This window comes from Saccoglossus kowalevskii, chromosome 19 (assembly GCF_978046115.1).
Source record: "Saccoglossus kowalevskii chromosome 19, keSacKowa6.1, whole genome shotgun sequence".
Taxonomy (NCBI): Eukaryota; Metazoa; Hemichordata; class Enteropneusta; family Harrimaniidae; genus Saccoglossus; species Saccoglossus kowalevskii.
In genome coordinates this window covers 19,429,314-19,449,020 of record NC_140659.1, presented here as the reverse complement: position 1 = coordinate 19,449,020, position 19,707 = coordinate 19,429,314, and the positions used below count along the sequence as shown (strand labels likewise).

General features: G+C 35.7%; 1 protein-coding gene across 1 annotated transcript in view; it reads left to right on the top strand.

Annotated features, from left to right (window-relative positions):
- The first annotated feature begins 327 nt into the window (after nucleotides 1-327).
- Nucleotides 328-19,707, top strand: part of LOC102808193 (Golgi-associated plant pathogenesis-related protein 1-like) — a 38,914-nt gene continuing 19,534 nt past the window's right edge. The window contains exon 1 of the mRNA XM_006821989.3: nucleotides 328-669. Within this exon, the coding sequence (XP_006822052.1) occupies nucleotides 636-669 (34 nt within the window). The 5' untranslated portion in view covers nucleotides 328-635. The remainder of the gene's footprint in view (nucleotides 670-19,707) is intronic.

The window sequence follows — 19,707 nt, the reverse complement described above, 5'->3', positions numbered from 1 at the left end:
AAGAACGCAAAGGCTCATGGGTAGACGCTTGTTTGTAAACAATGACACGCCACCTGACGCATGCGTAGGTGACGACTTCCCCGCTTTAAACTTGAAACGACATGATTTTAAAACTGATCATCAATACTGGCGTGTATTTATTTGCCAGTCCTATTTTATCGTGGTTTGTTGCTGTCTACAGTTAATGTCTTGACGCTACTTGAATTATTTGACGTCTAGCTGTGCTGCCACCAACGTACATTTTACAATTCATGCAGCTAACATAAAGACAAGATTGTAACAGTATCCCGACAGAGAGGGGGTATCCCATTCGTAATCACACGCATCATTTGTTTTTTCACCGAGCAGCCTGTCTTCGAATGACATCTATTTGGCCTTTGAATTCCAAAACATCGCGCGTTACATTTACCATATCACTGCATACACGAGCACTATCATTGGCGCTTAGCACAGAGAACCTCTACGTACAACGCGACTACACGATAATATATCAAGTCATTTTGATCTGCCTGGTCGTCGCTTTACTCTGTCAACTGTGGATACTACTAAGCTGAAGACCGTCTTATAAGATAAAAAGGTGGCTGCGCACTTCCGATTAGTCGACTAATTGACCTAACTGAACCTCGACATTGACCATGGGACACAAATCGAGTAAACACGTTGACGAAGGTATGTTGTTTTTTATATGCCATTTAATTTAAACATAGACGATATGCCTGAGTTCGATTACGTACGCAAGCCACACTGCTTGTGATTGTCTATTTGATTACAAACGACAGTCCTATACGATCACTGGGATAATCCGTCGCTCACTTCTGATACTTCCCCCGTATTCACGGACAAGTCAATTACATATTGTACTGCCATCGGGGACGTAACCGATTGCATTTCACGACGATCACAAAACCATTTAGGAAATACCTCTTTACGGTAGCACCAACATTATTTTGTGCGATCAAATGTGTTTGTTTTCACCCGTTTCCGACATATGACGTATCTTAGTGAGACAATGAATGGATTTATAAAATAGCATACCTATATATAGCCACAAGCTATTCGTTTGTGTTTGTGTGTATGCAGGGGGGGGGGGTATTAGAACACGTGGGCTGTATATATATGATAAACGAGGTACAGATTGTTTCACGCTCGCTGATACGAGCACGGGATATTCATGGGTCACCATTGCGAACATAGTTGTCAGTGTTTTGCATCAGAGAATCAGAGTACAGAGAATTGAAAACATTTAAGGCATTTTATGCGATGGATTTGTTATTCTGAACAAACTCACGCGTTATAATGCGTGCAAATATTTTACACAGTACATTACACTACACTACACTACACTACACTACGCTACACTACACTACACTACACTACACTACACTACACTACACTACACTACACTACACTACACTACACTACACGGCATACGACACTACACTACACTACACTACACGGCATACGACACATTACAGCACAACACAAATCAACGCATAATAATACATCACAGTAGCGCAGCAAAACACAACACAGCAACTGCACTGCGCAGCGCGATACAAAGCAACACAACCCACCCCAAAACAACACACCGCACCACACCACAACACAGCACAACACAACAAAAACACACAATGAAACGCTACACGACACAACATTACATAATGCAAATACAACAGTCCACGCAAATCAACAAGTGAACGTCTAAATTCGTCCATTACTCGTCTGAGCACATAATAAGCACGTGTTCCAATCATAGCATATTTGCTAGACTTTCGGGTGTGTCTCACGTATTTCATTTCAGGCTAGCAGTCCCCGATAATGTCACTTGTCATGTATCAATTTAACGACACAGCATATAACCACTTACGATATAATAATAACGACGGCGGTGCATAAACATTGCACGCACGTGGCGCGGTAATGATGGCTGTGTAATTGGTTTCCTCCACACGTCAAGATGATTAACAACGCTATCAAAACTAACTAGTGTACGTCATAGTTTTATCGCCACATCGATGTATTTACCTCGTGGCTGTGGATCAGCTTTAATACCCTTCATTTACGTGTGTGCGTACCTGGTGCTGACACTTACGTACATTACAAAGCGCAACAGTCGTTGTACAGCGCGTGTTCAAATTTGACGTAAATAAATAATTTGACACGCGTTGTATATTTCGCTATGAGTCCAATTTGGAACACGACGCGCTGTTCAGATTGATTGAATACCATTATGTGTTCCGATCAAATAATAACAATATTAATTCAAATATATTTAAGGCGAGTACGCCGATGTTGCACAGTATGCATATACGGAATGAAATGTGAAATATCGAGTGACATACATAAATTCGCAGTGCCTATACGACGTATAGGTATGTTCGGTGATGTTCTGCAACTGACATGTTATTTCTAAAAATGGATCATTATAATGTCTGTTGGGGGGGGGGTGATACTGAATAAGTATTTGGGACTCGGTCACTAAACTTGCTCCCCGCGCTAGGTTCGAAATATTTAACCGGGGTTTCACAGGGGGTACTGCCGCAGTGGACACTTCGCGGGCTGACAGAAGCACGATCACAGCGATAATACTAAACTCGAACACTTTATTATCGCAGAATTCCTGAAGGAACGGGACACTAACATAATGTAACACAATGTCCAGTAGCACGTACAAAACTATGTAGATTTACAATGCAAAGTTCCACGACAAAACTTATAACAGACAGCTCACAGTTAAACAACAACACAACTAGAGAATTCTACTGTTTTTTGGATAGAGGGGTCTTCTATTGAGAGTAAAAGCCCGCGACGAGTCCTGATTGGTCAAACGGCGATCACTCTCGCATCATGAATAAATGGAACAGTAAATCGAAATAATCGATATACTATGTAAAGATACAATAAATGATAACGATAGAAATGATATAATAATGATTGCAAATATTCTCGATGTATTATCGATAATCTCAACGACAATATCATCGAATCTATCAAAGTCTAAAATTTGAAAACAAACATAATTTCGACGACGGCATGCTAAGTTAACGCTGTCACTCGTTTACTCGTATGTCAAATAGTGAAAGGTTAGTTTGGGCTCCGTTAAATTTTACTCCCTATACGTCCCAACGCGTCGTTGCTGTAGTTTGTTTTTGTGTTGTTTCCATCAATAAAAAGTACTGGAAATTATTGCCTAACTCAACCATGATGTGCGTAAATAAAATGGGATAGCGTCGAGTCACAATAGTGTATTCATGATAATATAATTCACGAAAACCGCGGTTTCCAAAATATTTGTTCTATATTTTATTAGCCAGCGATTTATTTGAAACTATGTACGACATGAAAAGCACAACTTGGATAAATAGAGAACTGACAGCTGCAAAGCGTATCAGGAACTTAAACAGCGTTCAGAAAGAAAACGCATTCTTCGATTCTGAGCCACCTATGTTAGTTTTGTCTATAAATAAATCCACTGGGCCGTATCGTTGTTCACAGTGGGATACTGTAATAGGATTTTTGTTATGTGAACAATTATTGTATCGTGTTACCACGCAGTACAATCGACTATTTGCAAGTGACCGTGTTACGTGGTATGTTTGTCCGGGTACATCACAACACCGCCATTTTGTTCCGCCTCGTTCGTGGCCTGTTACTTAAAGAGTTTCCCGGATGTTTATTGATACCTCCTGTAATTGGCAGCGAAATGTTTGATATGAAACGTCGAGCATTAATCGGCAGTAATGGGCAGTAATCGCCACAACGGCGTGCTAACAATATGTATTCCATACTTATAACAACATATACGCACGTGATTCATATGTATTAACTGTACCTGAACATAGTATAAGGGGTTGATTCTCGTGTTATTAAACGTTACGTAAGGTACTCGGGATCATCACGTTCACAAACCTTTCAACCAAACAAAGACACACACAGATGGAATCGTTTCAACCTCGTCCCAGCTTCCTCGTGGAGACTGACTTTATTCCTTTTTCAAATCCTAATCTACTACACGAAAATCTAAGATCTTGAGGCGTGGCCTCCACACATTCCACTCACGTAGCCAATATATACTTTATTAATTGTTCACTATATTGAAAGACTACTCAAATGTAAAACACCGTCAGAATAAACTCGTGGGGTGTCAGGGTTATCATGTGCGGTAAAACAGTCCGTTGGCAAAGTTTCCGTTCAGTACTTTGGATATAGGCCCAAATGATAACACATTATTAGCGAGTGTGAATGATCTCGCCCAGCCTTTCATCAAGTCATAATCAGTGAGTTTAGTCGCAATTGCCAAAATATGAACCGATATCTAAACACATAAAAAAACATAATCACGACAATTGCAAGAAAAAGACAACATTCTGCAAACAAATACAGAAAGACTACAAAACATTGCAGGTGAAACTACTAAATGAACTAGATCCAGAGAGTGTTCCACAAAAACCTTCTGCAACTCCATCAACAAGATGACGGAATAGAAAGAAAATTCACAAGATAACACGTTTCCAACATAACAACAAAATAACATCATGAGTTTTAATCAACGAATTAGGAACAATCGAAAGCACCGAGTTAGAAAACGAAATTACTAGAGCCATAAGTAAACCAAAGAACAAAAGGTCTTGTTGACCAGGCGGATTCCCAGCAGAAATACTAAAAGGGCAGCTTATTGGTGTCATTCAAAGACACCCTACAAGATGAACACTAACCAGATAGTTGGAATGTTAGTTTACTAAGACGAATTCATAAACAAGGAGACCACTACAATACAAGTAACTATAGAGGCATATCAGTTAGCAATACAATAAGGAAACTTTTCAACTCCATATTAAACAACAGACTGATGCAGCATCTAGAAGACAACACGATTATCCATCCACATCAAGAGATTTCCGTAAGAAACACAGAACAAGAGATCACATTCTTACACTCAACTATGATTACAAAATACCAGTCTCACGAGTAAAATATTACTGTTGTTTTGTTGATCTGAGATAATACATAGAATACTTACAGGTCTTTTATATAAACTGTAACAAAACAACGTGAATGAAAATGTGTACATCAAAGATAAGAAATGTATCAAAACAATAAAATTATTCTAATATTAGGAAATCAAACAACATCTGCATTTGAACGACAAAAACAGGTAAATCAAGGATGTCGAGTTCTACCTTCTTCAACATTCACTTTTTGTTTTAATAAATTACACTGATCCACCAATACCAAATAACAAAGAAATGCCGAGTCTGATTCATGATTCATATGCCAGGAAATAGGGTGTTAAAGTAAGTATTGAGAAGAAAAAATCCATAACATTTTTCAAAAATGGATACTACACAGAAAAACTAAACATCAAATATGGTGGTGATACCATAGAGAAAACAACAAGTTGCAGATACCCTAGAGTTACAATCAAGAGTAACGAGAGAACCCGAGAAACAATAATTTCATATCATTAAAAAAGATCTTCGAATCAACATATCCAATCCTATCTTACATAGCACAGGAAAGTTATAGGGTGAATGTACTAGTAAAAACTGGGACAGCACACATACTGAAAAAAATAACCTTTGTTTCTGTAGATAATTACTGAATGTACAAGTAAGTAATACTACCAGAAACATTGGTGTACGAATGGACACCCGACGTCTTCCACTACTATGTCTTATATCATTTGAAACATACTCCTATTACATACTACAAATATAATGCTTTAAAAGAAATGACAAATAACAAACTTGAATATGTTTGATCATTGGCTTACATGGCTGTGTAATGATTCAGCAATGTTACAAATGAGTGTACCATAAAGCATTGTCAAAATGGAACACAGATAAGTAATCAAAAATAAAAATATTTAAACACACCATCCAACAAGAAACCTAACTTAAGCACTTGAATGACAGACAGGTGGTAAGCAATAAAAGTAATTTAGACTTAGTCGCCATAAATTACACATTGAAACTGGGCGACACATTATACCCAAAACTGTAATCAGTGAAAAAAATGCCGTTCATGCACCTTATACATAGATGAATTATACATAGACGACCATATTAGCCTATATCTAATGTAAAATATCAGCGGGATAACAACCGATTATTGTACTTCGATATGTCTCAGTTTATTTATTATGGTATCATATTTGCACCCGAAAATACAGTGGAATCTGCGAGACTGTGAAACCCTACTGTCTAATAGTATATTGACAGTCTGTATGGTTATTTGGGCAGGTCTACATTTATGCATGAAGCAACAGATCAGCTACTGCCAGGTATACTCGTTGTTACATTACAGCAACATCAATTCAAGCGGGAGGGTCGTCACCTGCGCACGCGCGAGAATTGAGTCCCAAGCGACGATAACAACACACGCTAAAAACGCAAAGGCTCATGGGTAACGCTTGTTTGTAAACAATGACACGCTATGGCCACCTGACGCATGCGCAGGTGACGACACCCCCGCTTTAACATTTATCAAATCTGAAAATAAAAAAACAATTGTGCAAGATCAGCGTTTATATGCATTAATTTGATTAACTGTACAGGGGATTTGAACCCACGTTGCACACAGTTAGCCTTCTGAAAGGGTAGTTGATATGGCCATGTTATTAGTTTGTTCTTTCCCAGTAAAATATCTTTGTTTACGGTCTTACAGCCGGGTTGAGCAAAAACAATGGCTCGGACGTAACTTTTTTTTTTAATTTTTTTGAAATTCCGGAAAGCGTAGTCCACACGTTTTGTACATGCAATGACGTGGGACCTTGGTCACTTCTCCTGCAGACTTTGCGTATCAGTCGCAATATACACCAAACATACACACCATGCTGTGTCTTTTATTGGATGTCGAATGATATACTATGTACATTGCACTAGTCAATTTCACTTCTGGCGAATGTCTTATTAGTCTCTTAGTCAGTCCTCAAGAAGTATACTCGTAATACCTATCTTGTGTTGCATTTTTTTACCTGGCGAGTGAGTGATCGACGTTACAACACAAGCAATTGCTAATCATGAAACAAGCGAGGCAATTCGCCTGGCAATAAAAAAATCGTGTTTTCGTATATTTAAATAGCGCAGATGAATTGACGCCGGGCGGAAGCGTCTGTGCTTTAGTCAACAGTTTCGCTTTCACTGGCAGTCATTATTGATTGCGGTTTAATTCTGTGCGTCCCGGGGGAGTATAATCTAATTATATATTCATCTTTTTTCAACATATATCGTCTACACATGACCTGCCCTGTCAGCCTTCGACTTATCACTAAATCATTTTATATCGGCTGATGGAATCGATCATCTTGCGGATTTAATTACACTTATGTTATATATTATCTATGGCTGTGCTATTAGTGTTGTGTACACTGTGAGCAGAATTAACTTGCAAGGCGTAGCATAGTTGACTCATACTCAAGCCAGATGAGGACGAGACGTGCTGTGAGTACCTCGACCTTCACAATAGTCTGTTGACCCGACTACCGCCCACACTAGTTTGAAAACGCGATGTGTTTAAACTTGAAATCGATAATAGCAATGAACGTCACCGTCAAATTTGTCATGCTCATGCGCATATAAGGACCTTGTCAGAGGTCATTAACTTTTGACCAGGCAGTGACGCAGACCGGTGTAAATTTCATATTTTGCCTATGAGCTTATTAGTTACACGTGATCAGTTACAGCGCTTAATAAATGTGCAATGATAAACTATCGTCTGCTATTAAACTGAGTATGACGAAGGATACTTATTGTTCTCATTGAAGAGATGTGCGTTTTGAAATAGCAAGCTGTTAATAACACAACCTACGAGTTTAAGCGTACATTGCGATAATTAATTAATTTATTTATTTATTTATTTATTTATTTATTTATTTATTTATTTATTTATTTATTTATTTATTTATTTATTTATTTATTTATTTATTTAATAATTTATTAAATAATTTATTTAATAATTTATTTATTTGCTTATTCATTCATAACTTTTGAATAATGTGAACAACTTATGATTAATTCCTATGATCTGAGCATAATACTGTACGAAACCCAAGAACCCAAGAGAACTGCGTGGTAGTGATTTGAGTTGATTCCAGCTGTTTATAAAATAATATTGACACAACCATACATAATCCAGGTGAAAGCTAAGTTTTGTTTTGGTCTATAAGATAATATATTAGTATGTTTGCCTAGTATCTAAATCGAAGATAATACTTGACAATTTGTTTGTATACAATTGGAAGTCATGATACAAACTGCATTGATATCACATAATATATTAAGAATCGTGCATTGCAATTATGAAATATGATGGTCACTATCATTATGACAGTTTTACTCTGTGGATCGTATTATATGGATTTCTATATATTGGTACGCAGCCAACGAAAATATCACATATAAGAACGATCCGATGTATATAACACAACGTAAGTATACAGTGTACATACACACTAAGATATACACACGATATACCATGTGTGACCCAGAAAAACATTGCCACTAATGCGAATGACCTGCAAAAACATTTTGTTAATTCCAGCCAACTGGTAAACAAAAATTACAAACATGTGACTAGTGATCAGTGCTTTGCTCAACTTAGGATCGCGGTACCGGAGATTCCTTCGCCGTGGTGTACTGTTTACATACCGAATGTCATATTTTTTGCTAATTAGCCAGTGTAACAAAAGATCTGGCACATACATTTTGTTAATCAATGATTACAAAAAAAACAATTGTAATTACCAATCCTCATATTTGGGTGGACCTCTATCAGTTTTGTTTGTTTCATGACCTTCCATTACATTAATAGCTTTAACATTTGTGAATATTGTTATAGTTGTTAATATATAATATTATCGACATTTTCTTGAAAAATGTTTGACTAATTGCTTTGATATTCATAGTGAATCAATTTTGTTAGGTCCGTTGTCGACTTTGTCGAGCTGTCGGCGTCCATCGTTTTTCGGCGTCCGTCGGAATCCGTCGTCCGTCGGCATTCATCGTCGTCCGTGTCCATTTTTAGCTCCGCTGTCGACTTTGTCGAGCGGAGCTTATCATATGTGTGATTGTCCGTCGTCGTCCGTCGTCCGTCGTCGTCGTCCGTCGTCCGTGTCAATGTTTTACTTTTTCGACTTCTTCTTGAAAACTACAAGCCTGAATGCTTTGATACTTGGTGTATATGTACCTTGGGTAGACCTCTCTTAGATTTGTTCATTTCATGTTGATATCTTCAATTTTCTAATTTTGGTGAATATTTTTGTCATTTTTGGTAAAAAGTGATATTTTCGACTCCTTGTTGAAAACCGCAAGTCCAATTGCTTTGATACTACATATATAGGTACTACATGTGGACCTCTCTCAGATTTGTTCATTTTGTAATGATATCTTTAATTCTCTAATTTTGGTGAATATTTTTGTCATTTTTGGTAAAAAATGATATTTTCGACTTCTTGTTAAAAACCGCAAGTTCGATTGCTTTGATATTACATATATAGGTACTACATGTGGACTTCTCTCAGATTTGTTCATTTTGTGATGATATCTTCAATTCTCTAATTTTGGTGAATATTTTTGTAATTTTTGGTAAAAAGTGATATTTTCGACTTCTTGTTAAAAACCAATAGTTCAATTGCTTTGATATTACATATATAGATACTACATGTAGATCTTTCTCAGATTTGTTCATTTTGTGATGATATCTTCAGTTCTCTAATTTTGGTGAATATTTTTGTCATTTTTGGTAAAAAGTGATATTTTCGACTTCTTGTTGAAAACTGTAAGTCCGATTGCTTTGATATTACATATATAAGTACTACATGTGGACCTCTCTCAGATTTGTTCATTTTGTGATGATATCTTCAATTCTCTAATTAATTTATTTTGGTGAATATTTTTGTTATTTTTGGTAAAAAGTGATATTTTCGACTTCTTGTTAAAAACTGTAAGTCCGATTGCTTTGACACTATTCATATTGTTCATTTTCTAATGATGTCTTCAGTTCTTTAATTGAAATGTGCATTGCTAACAGCGGAGCTATCTCAGCCGATAGGCTGCTTGTTTATATTTTCGACTTCTTGAAAACTACAATTCTTATTGCTTTGATACTTGGTGTATATGTACCTTGGGCAGACCTCTCCCAGATTTGTTCATTTCATGATGATATCTTCAATTTTCTAATTTTGATGAATGTTTTTGTAATTTTTGGTGAAAAGTGATATTTTCGACTTCTTGTTAAAAACCGCAAGTGCAATTGCTTTGATACTACATATATAGGTACTACATTTCGACCTCTCAGATTTGTTTATTTCGTGATGATATCTTCATTTCTGTAATTTTTGGTAAAAAGTGATTTTTCCGACTTGTGTTAAAAAACGCAAGTCTGATTACTTTGATACTATACATATAAGTACCTCAGGTAGACCTCTCTCAGATTTGTTCATTTTCTAATAATATCTTCAGTTTTTTCAATTGAAACGTGCATTGCTAACAGCGGAGCTATCCCAGACGAGAGGCTGCTTGTTTCATTTAGAGATGATTTTTCATTTTGTGAAAAGAATTATATTCTCGACTTTCTCTTGAAAACAACCAGTCTCTTTGCTATGATGATTGATATGATTGTACCGTAGAAGGACCAATATCAGATATGTCCATTTGGTGATAATACCTTCAGGTTTTAAAAAATATTTTTGTTAAAACATGATATTAAGTTATTTTGAAACCTACCAATAATACCTGATATCCAGTCAATAAAGTTAAGTATGAAAATCAACAAATTGGAGAGCGAGACTGTCTTGTCTAGTATTTCTTTTATTTATTTTTTCATTTTCTTTTCTATTACGCATGCTCTGAAAGTGTATCTTCTAATTTAGGTCAAGTTTTATTGTTAGTATTTATAGTACGTATGCTTTAAAAGTTGAAATGCATGTATTAAACCGATCGTCCGGCTGTCGGGTTTTTCAGTAAGATATTCTTATGTCGTCATTCAGCACTTACATTGTATCTTTTAATCTGTTCATTTCATGATCGCGGGTTTTCTATAACACTGTCATTTTTTTTCATTTCTGCGAGCTACAATGTTTATTTCATTATTTTTTATTACAGTTTTTTCTTCGCCTTAGAAACGGATGTGGTTTTCGAACATGCATTCATGCGTGTCTGTTTCACACTATTTATTTATAACTATTATCGCATCTTCGTTAATGGGAATATTTAAACATATTACCAGGGGGGTATTAGCATTTCACCTCAGAGCTATTCTCTTGATGCATAAATAAACGATGTTCAACATAGTCCTAAATGACAAAATTTGCATATACCTTGCATCATTAATATCGTCGCATCGAGTCCTGGGAAACAAGAACAACTAAGGGATAAATGCAATAACTTACAATATTATAAATGCCATAATATGACGCATCGCTAATTTTTAATAAATATTCAATATAAAGAGTTCTTTGAATAACGTATGATTGATTATGACAGTTTCATCGGTAATTTAGAAATATTTTTAATACTTTGATAAAAAAATGGGTAACTAACTAAATTTTCAAGAAAACGTACTTTGCGTTGATTATGTTAATATACATAATATGGGTTGGGATGTATAATACGACACTGAAAATATAACAAACAGTGTGGACGGTTTTTGATAATAAAACACAAATTTTCAAAACTAAATTTTAAAAATATTTTAGATATGTTCTTGCCATAGGGAACAAAGGTAAACAACAGACAACCAAACAACATGTTATTTTAACTCTATTTTCCCTGAACGTAGTATGGTGACCCCATATTTTGTTTTGTTTTTTTTCCTCGTAACATGAAATAAAGGAATAACATTATTTTCACTTTCCTGTAGCGTTCCACCTACCAAAAATGACAATCAACAAATAACTGCACAATACATAAATATAAAAACCGTATACATCAAACGATAATTTGCCTTGATTTTGATCGGTGCTTCAGAAGCGTGTAGGCGATGAACTGCACGTGTTTACTTGAATTGAGTTCCAGTCAAAATCTCTCATTTTTGTTTTATATTACGCGCCAAGATTATGGAGAAATTACTAATGGCATAAGTCACACATTTTGTCGAATGAGGTACCTTCGCTATACAGTATAACTGTCAGTGCTGATGTGAACGAGAAGCATGTCGGGAAGAAAAAGTGTTCGCGTCATCATCATGCGTATCTGTGAAATTTGAAAGAGCAACTAATATTGTTCAAGCTCGTATTTTTATAGATTTTACTTTTTATTCTTTTCGTCTATTTTTCGAGTTTAAATAATATGGGCTCACTGGACCCTCCATCCCTTGTCTATTTCTTACACTAGATACCAGCCGATAACCCCCCCCCCCTCTCCGCTCATCGGTACTGTGTACAGTTGATTATAGTTCCTGGGCTCCCTGTGGCCAGCCATGCCAGATACTATTTGTGGATCTATTGTTTTCTGCCTGGAAATTTTGCAGTACTGTATCCAATTCCAGCTCATACTTGATTTTACGATGTCTGCTGCAAAAGACCGCGCGAAGTGAGAGAATTATGATGTCATGCGTAAGGACCGTATTACGGCGTCGCAAAATTTTCATTGCCGTATTTCATTTTACGACTCACAGCACAACATGATGAATGCACCACATAACAAGACGAATGGACACTATAACACAGTGTACGCACAAGACAATATGACAAACGCACCACCCAACAAGACCAAAGGACATCACAAGAAGGTGAAATCACAGCATAAAATGGCGGATAGTATGCATTTTTACGATATGATTTAGACTTACATACAGTCTCTTGTTTATTTTGTTGATGTTTATATATCCTATATATAAAGTATGTTTTTGAAATTCAGTCCCTCACCCCTTGGCTATTATCGCCGATTTTTCGTCGCCGAAGTGTTTTACATCGTCAATTTTGCATCCCAAACGTCTGTAATAAATAACCTATTTAACCGCTTTACTGAATTAATGATATTATCAAAAAATCATCGAAGATTTTGCGAAAATCAGTCGATTTTGGACGCATTTTCGCTTGGAAACGCAAGGGCGATAAGACTCATTTTCAAGGACGCAGGTTGTTTGGATCGGACTGTTTCTTTTGTTTCGAGTTCGTTGTAAATCAAGAAACATAACAACGTTGTTTTAGTGAATATTTGCTGTTTCAATACAAGATTTTGATATGCCAATTTTAACATTTCCTACTGGAGCGTCCCCATTATAAATGGTTCTCTACTCTTCAAAAAATGACAATGGTACTAGCCCAGAATAGACTTCCTGTTCAACGCGTCTTCGATTGTAGCGTTTTAGGATAGTGGGATAGATGGAAATACAAGTTACATCACTCATGAAGATTGATGATTCGATTGCTGGCCGGGATAGATGTATTTAGAGTTCATTTCTATGCAATATGTCTACATTTGCGATTCTCAATTTCGATGTGTAAAATCATATCGCTGCTATGGACGCCGACGGCTGATGTTTTTGTTCTGCGGCTTTCTTGGCATGGACGCCGTCCCTCAACACGGTGGCATGGGCAATTGATTTTTGGATTTCTTTTCTTTTAATATTCTGACTATGCCCAGTCTAGTTTGGACAAAAAAGCGTCAGGATCGTTGTTTGCGATTAAGAAAAGTATTTCGCAATTTGACGGTATTGATGTAAATATTGCATTTAAAATCTTTGATGGTAAAATCCTACCAATTTTAATGTACGCTAGCGAAGTCTGGGGCTTTCACAATGGCAATCAAGTTGAAATTATACAAAACAAATTCTGTCGATTTATATTGAAAGTCTATCATAATGCACCAAATTTGGCTATAAGGGGGTAGTTAGGTAGGTTTACTATTAAAACGTTTAGACTTATTAGGATTCGCATTTTATCATTACCCCGACACAGACTGGTATATTTATGTTACATGTTTCAGTACCATGAAGCAGAAAGGGGTAAAAGTGTTGGGCCCTGAATTTAAAAATGTTACTTCTTTCTTATGGCCTGGGTGAGACATGGTACAACCAAGGGGTGGGGAACTCTGAATACTTTGTTAAGCTCTTCAAACAGCGATGCTTGGACATTGATATTCAAAATTGGGAAAGTGGACTCGACAGGGAAGCATTGTGTCGCCTAAGAATTTCTGCCCATTGTCTACGTATTGAAACTGATAGAAAATTCTATAATACACGCACAGAAAGAGTTTGTATTTTATGTAATACCAATTGTGTAGAGGACGAGTACCATTTTTGCATTATCTGTCCGTTTTACCAAGAGTTGAGATCTAAATACATCCCAAGTTATTATTATATACTTCCCTCACCCGAAAAATTTATATCACTATTACAATTACAAAATGCAGTAATCTTGCGTAACATTTCTAAATTTATTTTTCTCGCCACAAAAAACGTAATACAATTATTTTGGTCTGACAGTTCATGTTCTTTTCATATTTTCTTGTTCTTTTTCAGTCACTGTAAAATGACATTGTCCTCAGTAACATGTTATGTAATTACAATGAGTATACCTTGAGGCCGGAGGCCTACAGTATTATGAATAAATTATATAAAAAAAATATTCTGACGTTTACTTGGTTGTAATTTTTTATATACTAGTCAGACACTGACAACAAGTAAGTAAACAGGTCGAGATATAGTTTACATTACAATCTCATGCTTCCGAACAATCTGATATTTATGCTGGAAAACAAAGTATACAAGTCCTGTCTACGGTATACTGCAAAGTGGAAATTATATATATATATTTAGCCATTGTTGATTTTTGTACACAATTCCAAGAACACAAAACAAAACAACTGACAACAATCGACAAAACAAAAAACAAACAAAAACTGCCGAGTACACTACACAGTCACTGTAGTCACACCAGTAGGAAAAAGATACTGTGGAACTCATGGCAAATGTAAATACAGAATAAATGTCAGTGAATGCAATATTTATATGTAAAAAAATGCAGTTTGTAGCCTCTATGAACAAGTTCACAGTTGTTGTGAGCTGAACTTTAAATATCATTAGGATTTCCACATGAGGTTACACAGATCGAAAAAATGCAATATTAAGACAAGGAAAATGCTTTTGTCAAGACTATATACTAAATTCCCTTATTTTGGGGTATTTTTGTGAGTGTACATGTATGCATTAAAACTTTAAACGTAATCATACTACAAATGTAAAGTAAACAAAATTATCGAGTGATTTTGGATTTGGTGGGAAAGTAGCCGAAATGCTGTGACATTGTCTAATTGGTGGTGGGAATTGCCAAGCCAGTTTATAAAATAGTGAACAGTGAAATATTTTCATAAATATTACTGACCGCGAAAGACGCCCACCGCAAAGTGTCTTGTTTACTAAAATAAAATATAGAGTTCATGCAGAGAAAAAACAAAATAAAAACACAAGATAACGATCAGATATATTCTCATTATTTTACACTCATTTCAGGCTAACAACAAGTCGTTTGTGGGTTTTTTAAAGAATATTTAGAAACTCAACATAGCGGTTGGAATCCATCCGACAAACGACAGAAACTTTGAATGTGACATCGCATTGATTTGAGAGCCCTCCGATCAGTTTCCTACATAGGGTGTATCGAATCTATACAGCTGCATTTATAAATGTTTATAAAAATTTACAGTGACAGCAACCACAGGTAACCCCAAATTAAATGTGTTTATAATTAATACGATTTTATCGAGTGCGGTGTTGTAAATGTCAATTTCGTAATTGATAGATGCACTACATAACATGATAAATGCACTACACAACATGGTAAATGGACTACATAACACGACAAATGCACTACATAACATGGTAAATGCACCACATAACATGATAAATGCACTACACAACAAGGTAAATGCACTACATAACACGACAAATGCACTACATAACATGGTAAATGTACTACATAACGTGGTAAATGCACTACATAACGTGGTAAATGCACTACATAACATGGTAAATACACTACATAACATGGTAAATGCACTACATAACATGGTAAATGCACTACACAACATGGTAAATGCACTACATAACATGATAAATGAACTACATAACATGGTAAATGCACTACATAACATGGTAAATGCACTACATAACACGGCAAATGCACTACATAACATGGTAAATGCACTACATAATATGGTAAATGCATTACATAACAAGGTAAATGCACTACATAACATGGTAAATGCACTACATAACATGATAAATGCACTACACAACAAGGTAAATGCACTACATAACATGGTAAATGCGCTACATAACATGATAAATGCACTACACAACATGGTAAATGCACTACATAACATGATAAATGAACTACATAACATGGTAAATGCACTAAATAACATGGTAAATGCACTACATAACACGGCAAATGCACTAAATAACATGGTAAATGCACTACATAATATGGTAAATGCACTACATAACAAGGTAAATGCACTACATAACATGGTAAATGCACTACATAACATGATAAATGCACTACACAACAAGGTAAATGCACTACATAACATGGTAAATGCGCTACATAACATGATAAATGCACTACATAACATGGTAAATGCACCACATAACATGGTAAATGCACTACATAACATGATAAATGCACTACATAATATGATAAATGCATTACATAACATGGTAAATGCGCTACATAACATGGTAAATGCACTACATAACAGGTAAATGCACTACACAACATAGTAAATGCACTACATAACATGATAAATGCACTACATAACATGATAAATGCACCACACAACAAGGTAAATGCACTACATAACATGATAAATGCACTACACAACATGGTAAATGCACTACATAACATGATAAATGAACTACATAACATGGTAAATGCACTACATAACATGGTAAATGCACTACATAACACGGCAAATGCACTACATAACATAGTAAATGCACTACATAACATGATAAATGCACTACATAACATGATAAATGCACCACACAAAAAGGTAAATGCACTACATAACATGATAAATGCACTACACAACATGGTAAATGCACTACATAACATGATAAATGAACTACATAACATGGTAAATGCACTACATAACATGGTAAATGCACTACATAACACGGCAAATGCACTACATAACATGGTAAATGCACTACATAATATGGTAAATGCACTACATAACAAGGTAAATGCACTACATAACATGGTAAATGCACTACATAACATGATAAATGCACTACACAACAAAGTAAATGCACTACATAACATGGTAAATGCGCTACATAACATGATAAATGCACTACATAACATGGTAAATGCACTACATAACATGGTAAATGCACTACACAACATGGTAAATGCACTACATAACATGATAAATGCACTACACAACATGGTAAATGCACTACACAACATGGTAAATGCACTACATAACACGGTAAATGCACTACTCAACATCGTAAATGCACTACATAACAGGTAAATGCACTACACAACATAGTAAATGCACTACATAACATGATAAATGCACTACATAACATGATAAATGCACTACACAACAAGGTAAATGCACTACATAACATGATAAATGCACTACATAACATGGTAAATGCACTACATAACATGATAAATGCACTACACAACAACGTAAATGCACTACACAACATCGTAAATGCACTACATAACATGATAAATGCACTACATAACATGGTAAATGCGCTACATAACATGATAAATGCACTACACAACATGGTACATGCACTACACAACATCGTAAATGCACCACATAACATGATAAATGCACCACATAACATGGTAAATGCACCACATAATATGATAAATGCACCACATAACATGGTAAATGCACTACATAATATGATATTGTACGACTTAAGATAGCTGTGGCTTTCCATAATATACAGATATAAATCTTCCTAAGCAGTGGCATAACGTATCCGGTCATGTGGCGATGCAGTTTGCATCTTAATAAATCTTTATAACTCTCACATGTACATAAAATTATAGATTTCCGAAAACCAAGATCCACTTAGAACAAACGTCTGTACCAAGAATTATTAAACGTAACATTTTTTTATTTGTAAACGATGCATTGACAAGTTCCTTGTGATCTAATGAGAAACTTTCAAAGAAATAATGACTACATGCCGTTACACCTGAAGCGTAATCGTTCATGGTACCTTTATTGTGAGATATGCCACATTTGTCTTTGGTTATTTGGTATCACATGCAAAGTGTGAGATTACAATGTGACTAATTGCCGAATGTAACTTGAACCGTAGTATGTAGTCGTGATCAACAGTTCGTGTGCAATCACAGTCACTCTCCTAACAGAGTGACTGTGGTGCAAGGATTGCAATTCCCGTAGTCGAGACACTCTGCTCAAATACATGCAAACAATTGAAACCAGACACTATAACCAGAGTCATTAATGTGCCTAGTTTATGTGCAATAGAAACTGCATTGCTGTGGTATGTTATCTCGAAATAAGTTTTTTTTTCAGTACTGTCCCTTCGCCTGTGGGATAATAATTGTGGACATATGCAGAATCGTTATCGTTTTAAGTAGTTGCCCCCAAATAAATCAAACGACATGCGTCTGTGCTTGCACGTAACCAGTGTATATTGTGCTAACCTCAGCAACACGTCAATGAAACAAACACGACATGTGATAATGTTTTGTTTCAATCCACTGGATGTCAGGTATACGACAACGGTCATGATAACAACTACGAGGTGCGTTGTTTCTCACTCGCACATGACTTACACTTCACTGGAAATACGAGTAGATGAAACTAAAGGGCACATATGAAATGAAAAAAAGGTTGCTGTATTGAGACTGAATATCATCACCATTCAAGTAGATATGAACTGCTCTCATCTGGTTGCAATAGTCTGGTTGTATACCCCAATCACTGAAAACATTACGATGATTGCTGTCGTGCAATAGACCCCTGCCATTTTACGCACCACATTCATTATATCTGACACCACTTAACATTATAGGACAATTTACCTCACATACAATCATTATCCTGTTTCAGAACGTTGATCGCCATTTCAATATAAATTTGAGTGTCTGCCACTCTGGTAATCATTTATGTAACGAAAGCAAACGAGTGTGCGCCATATTGATCTTTTAACGCAATACTGTCAGTTTAGTCATTCATGTAAGTAGAAATAGTAATGCAATCAGTTCCAACCAAAATAGGATTAACGCTAGAAATAGATCTTGCAATTACACAACTACATATAAAAATAGATCTTGCAATCACACGACTACATAAATCGATGTACATTCATTTGGATGGGATTTACACCGTTGTTATTTTGTAGGTACACGTCAATAAAATGTATTTTCTTTTCTTAATAGTCAATCAGAATGTATTTCGATTGTAGATTGCGAGTTTTAGTTGACGGGCCTCCAGTTTATGTCTGCGAAGCTTCATATTTTAATTGAATTCTAAGAATTGTCCCTAACATATTCACATGGTCAAAAATATTCCGAAGTCAATAAATCAAAACTTAAAATAATACTAAACACTCGAAAAACGCCAATATCAATGACAGCTACAGATTTTATCGAGAACTGGTGACATTTCTTGTACGCAAGGCACAACGAATTTACTGTAATCAAAGAGAAGTAGAAATGCGAACTTGAAAACAATAAACGGAATTGTGAAATACGTC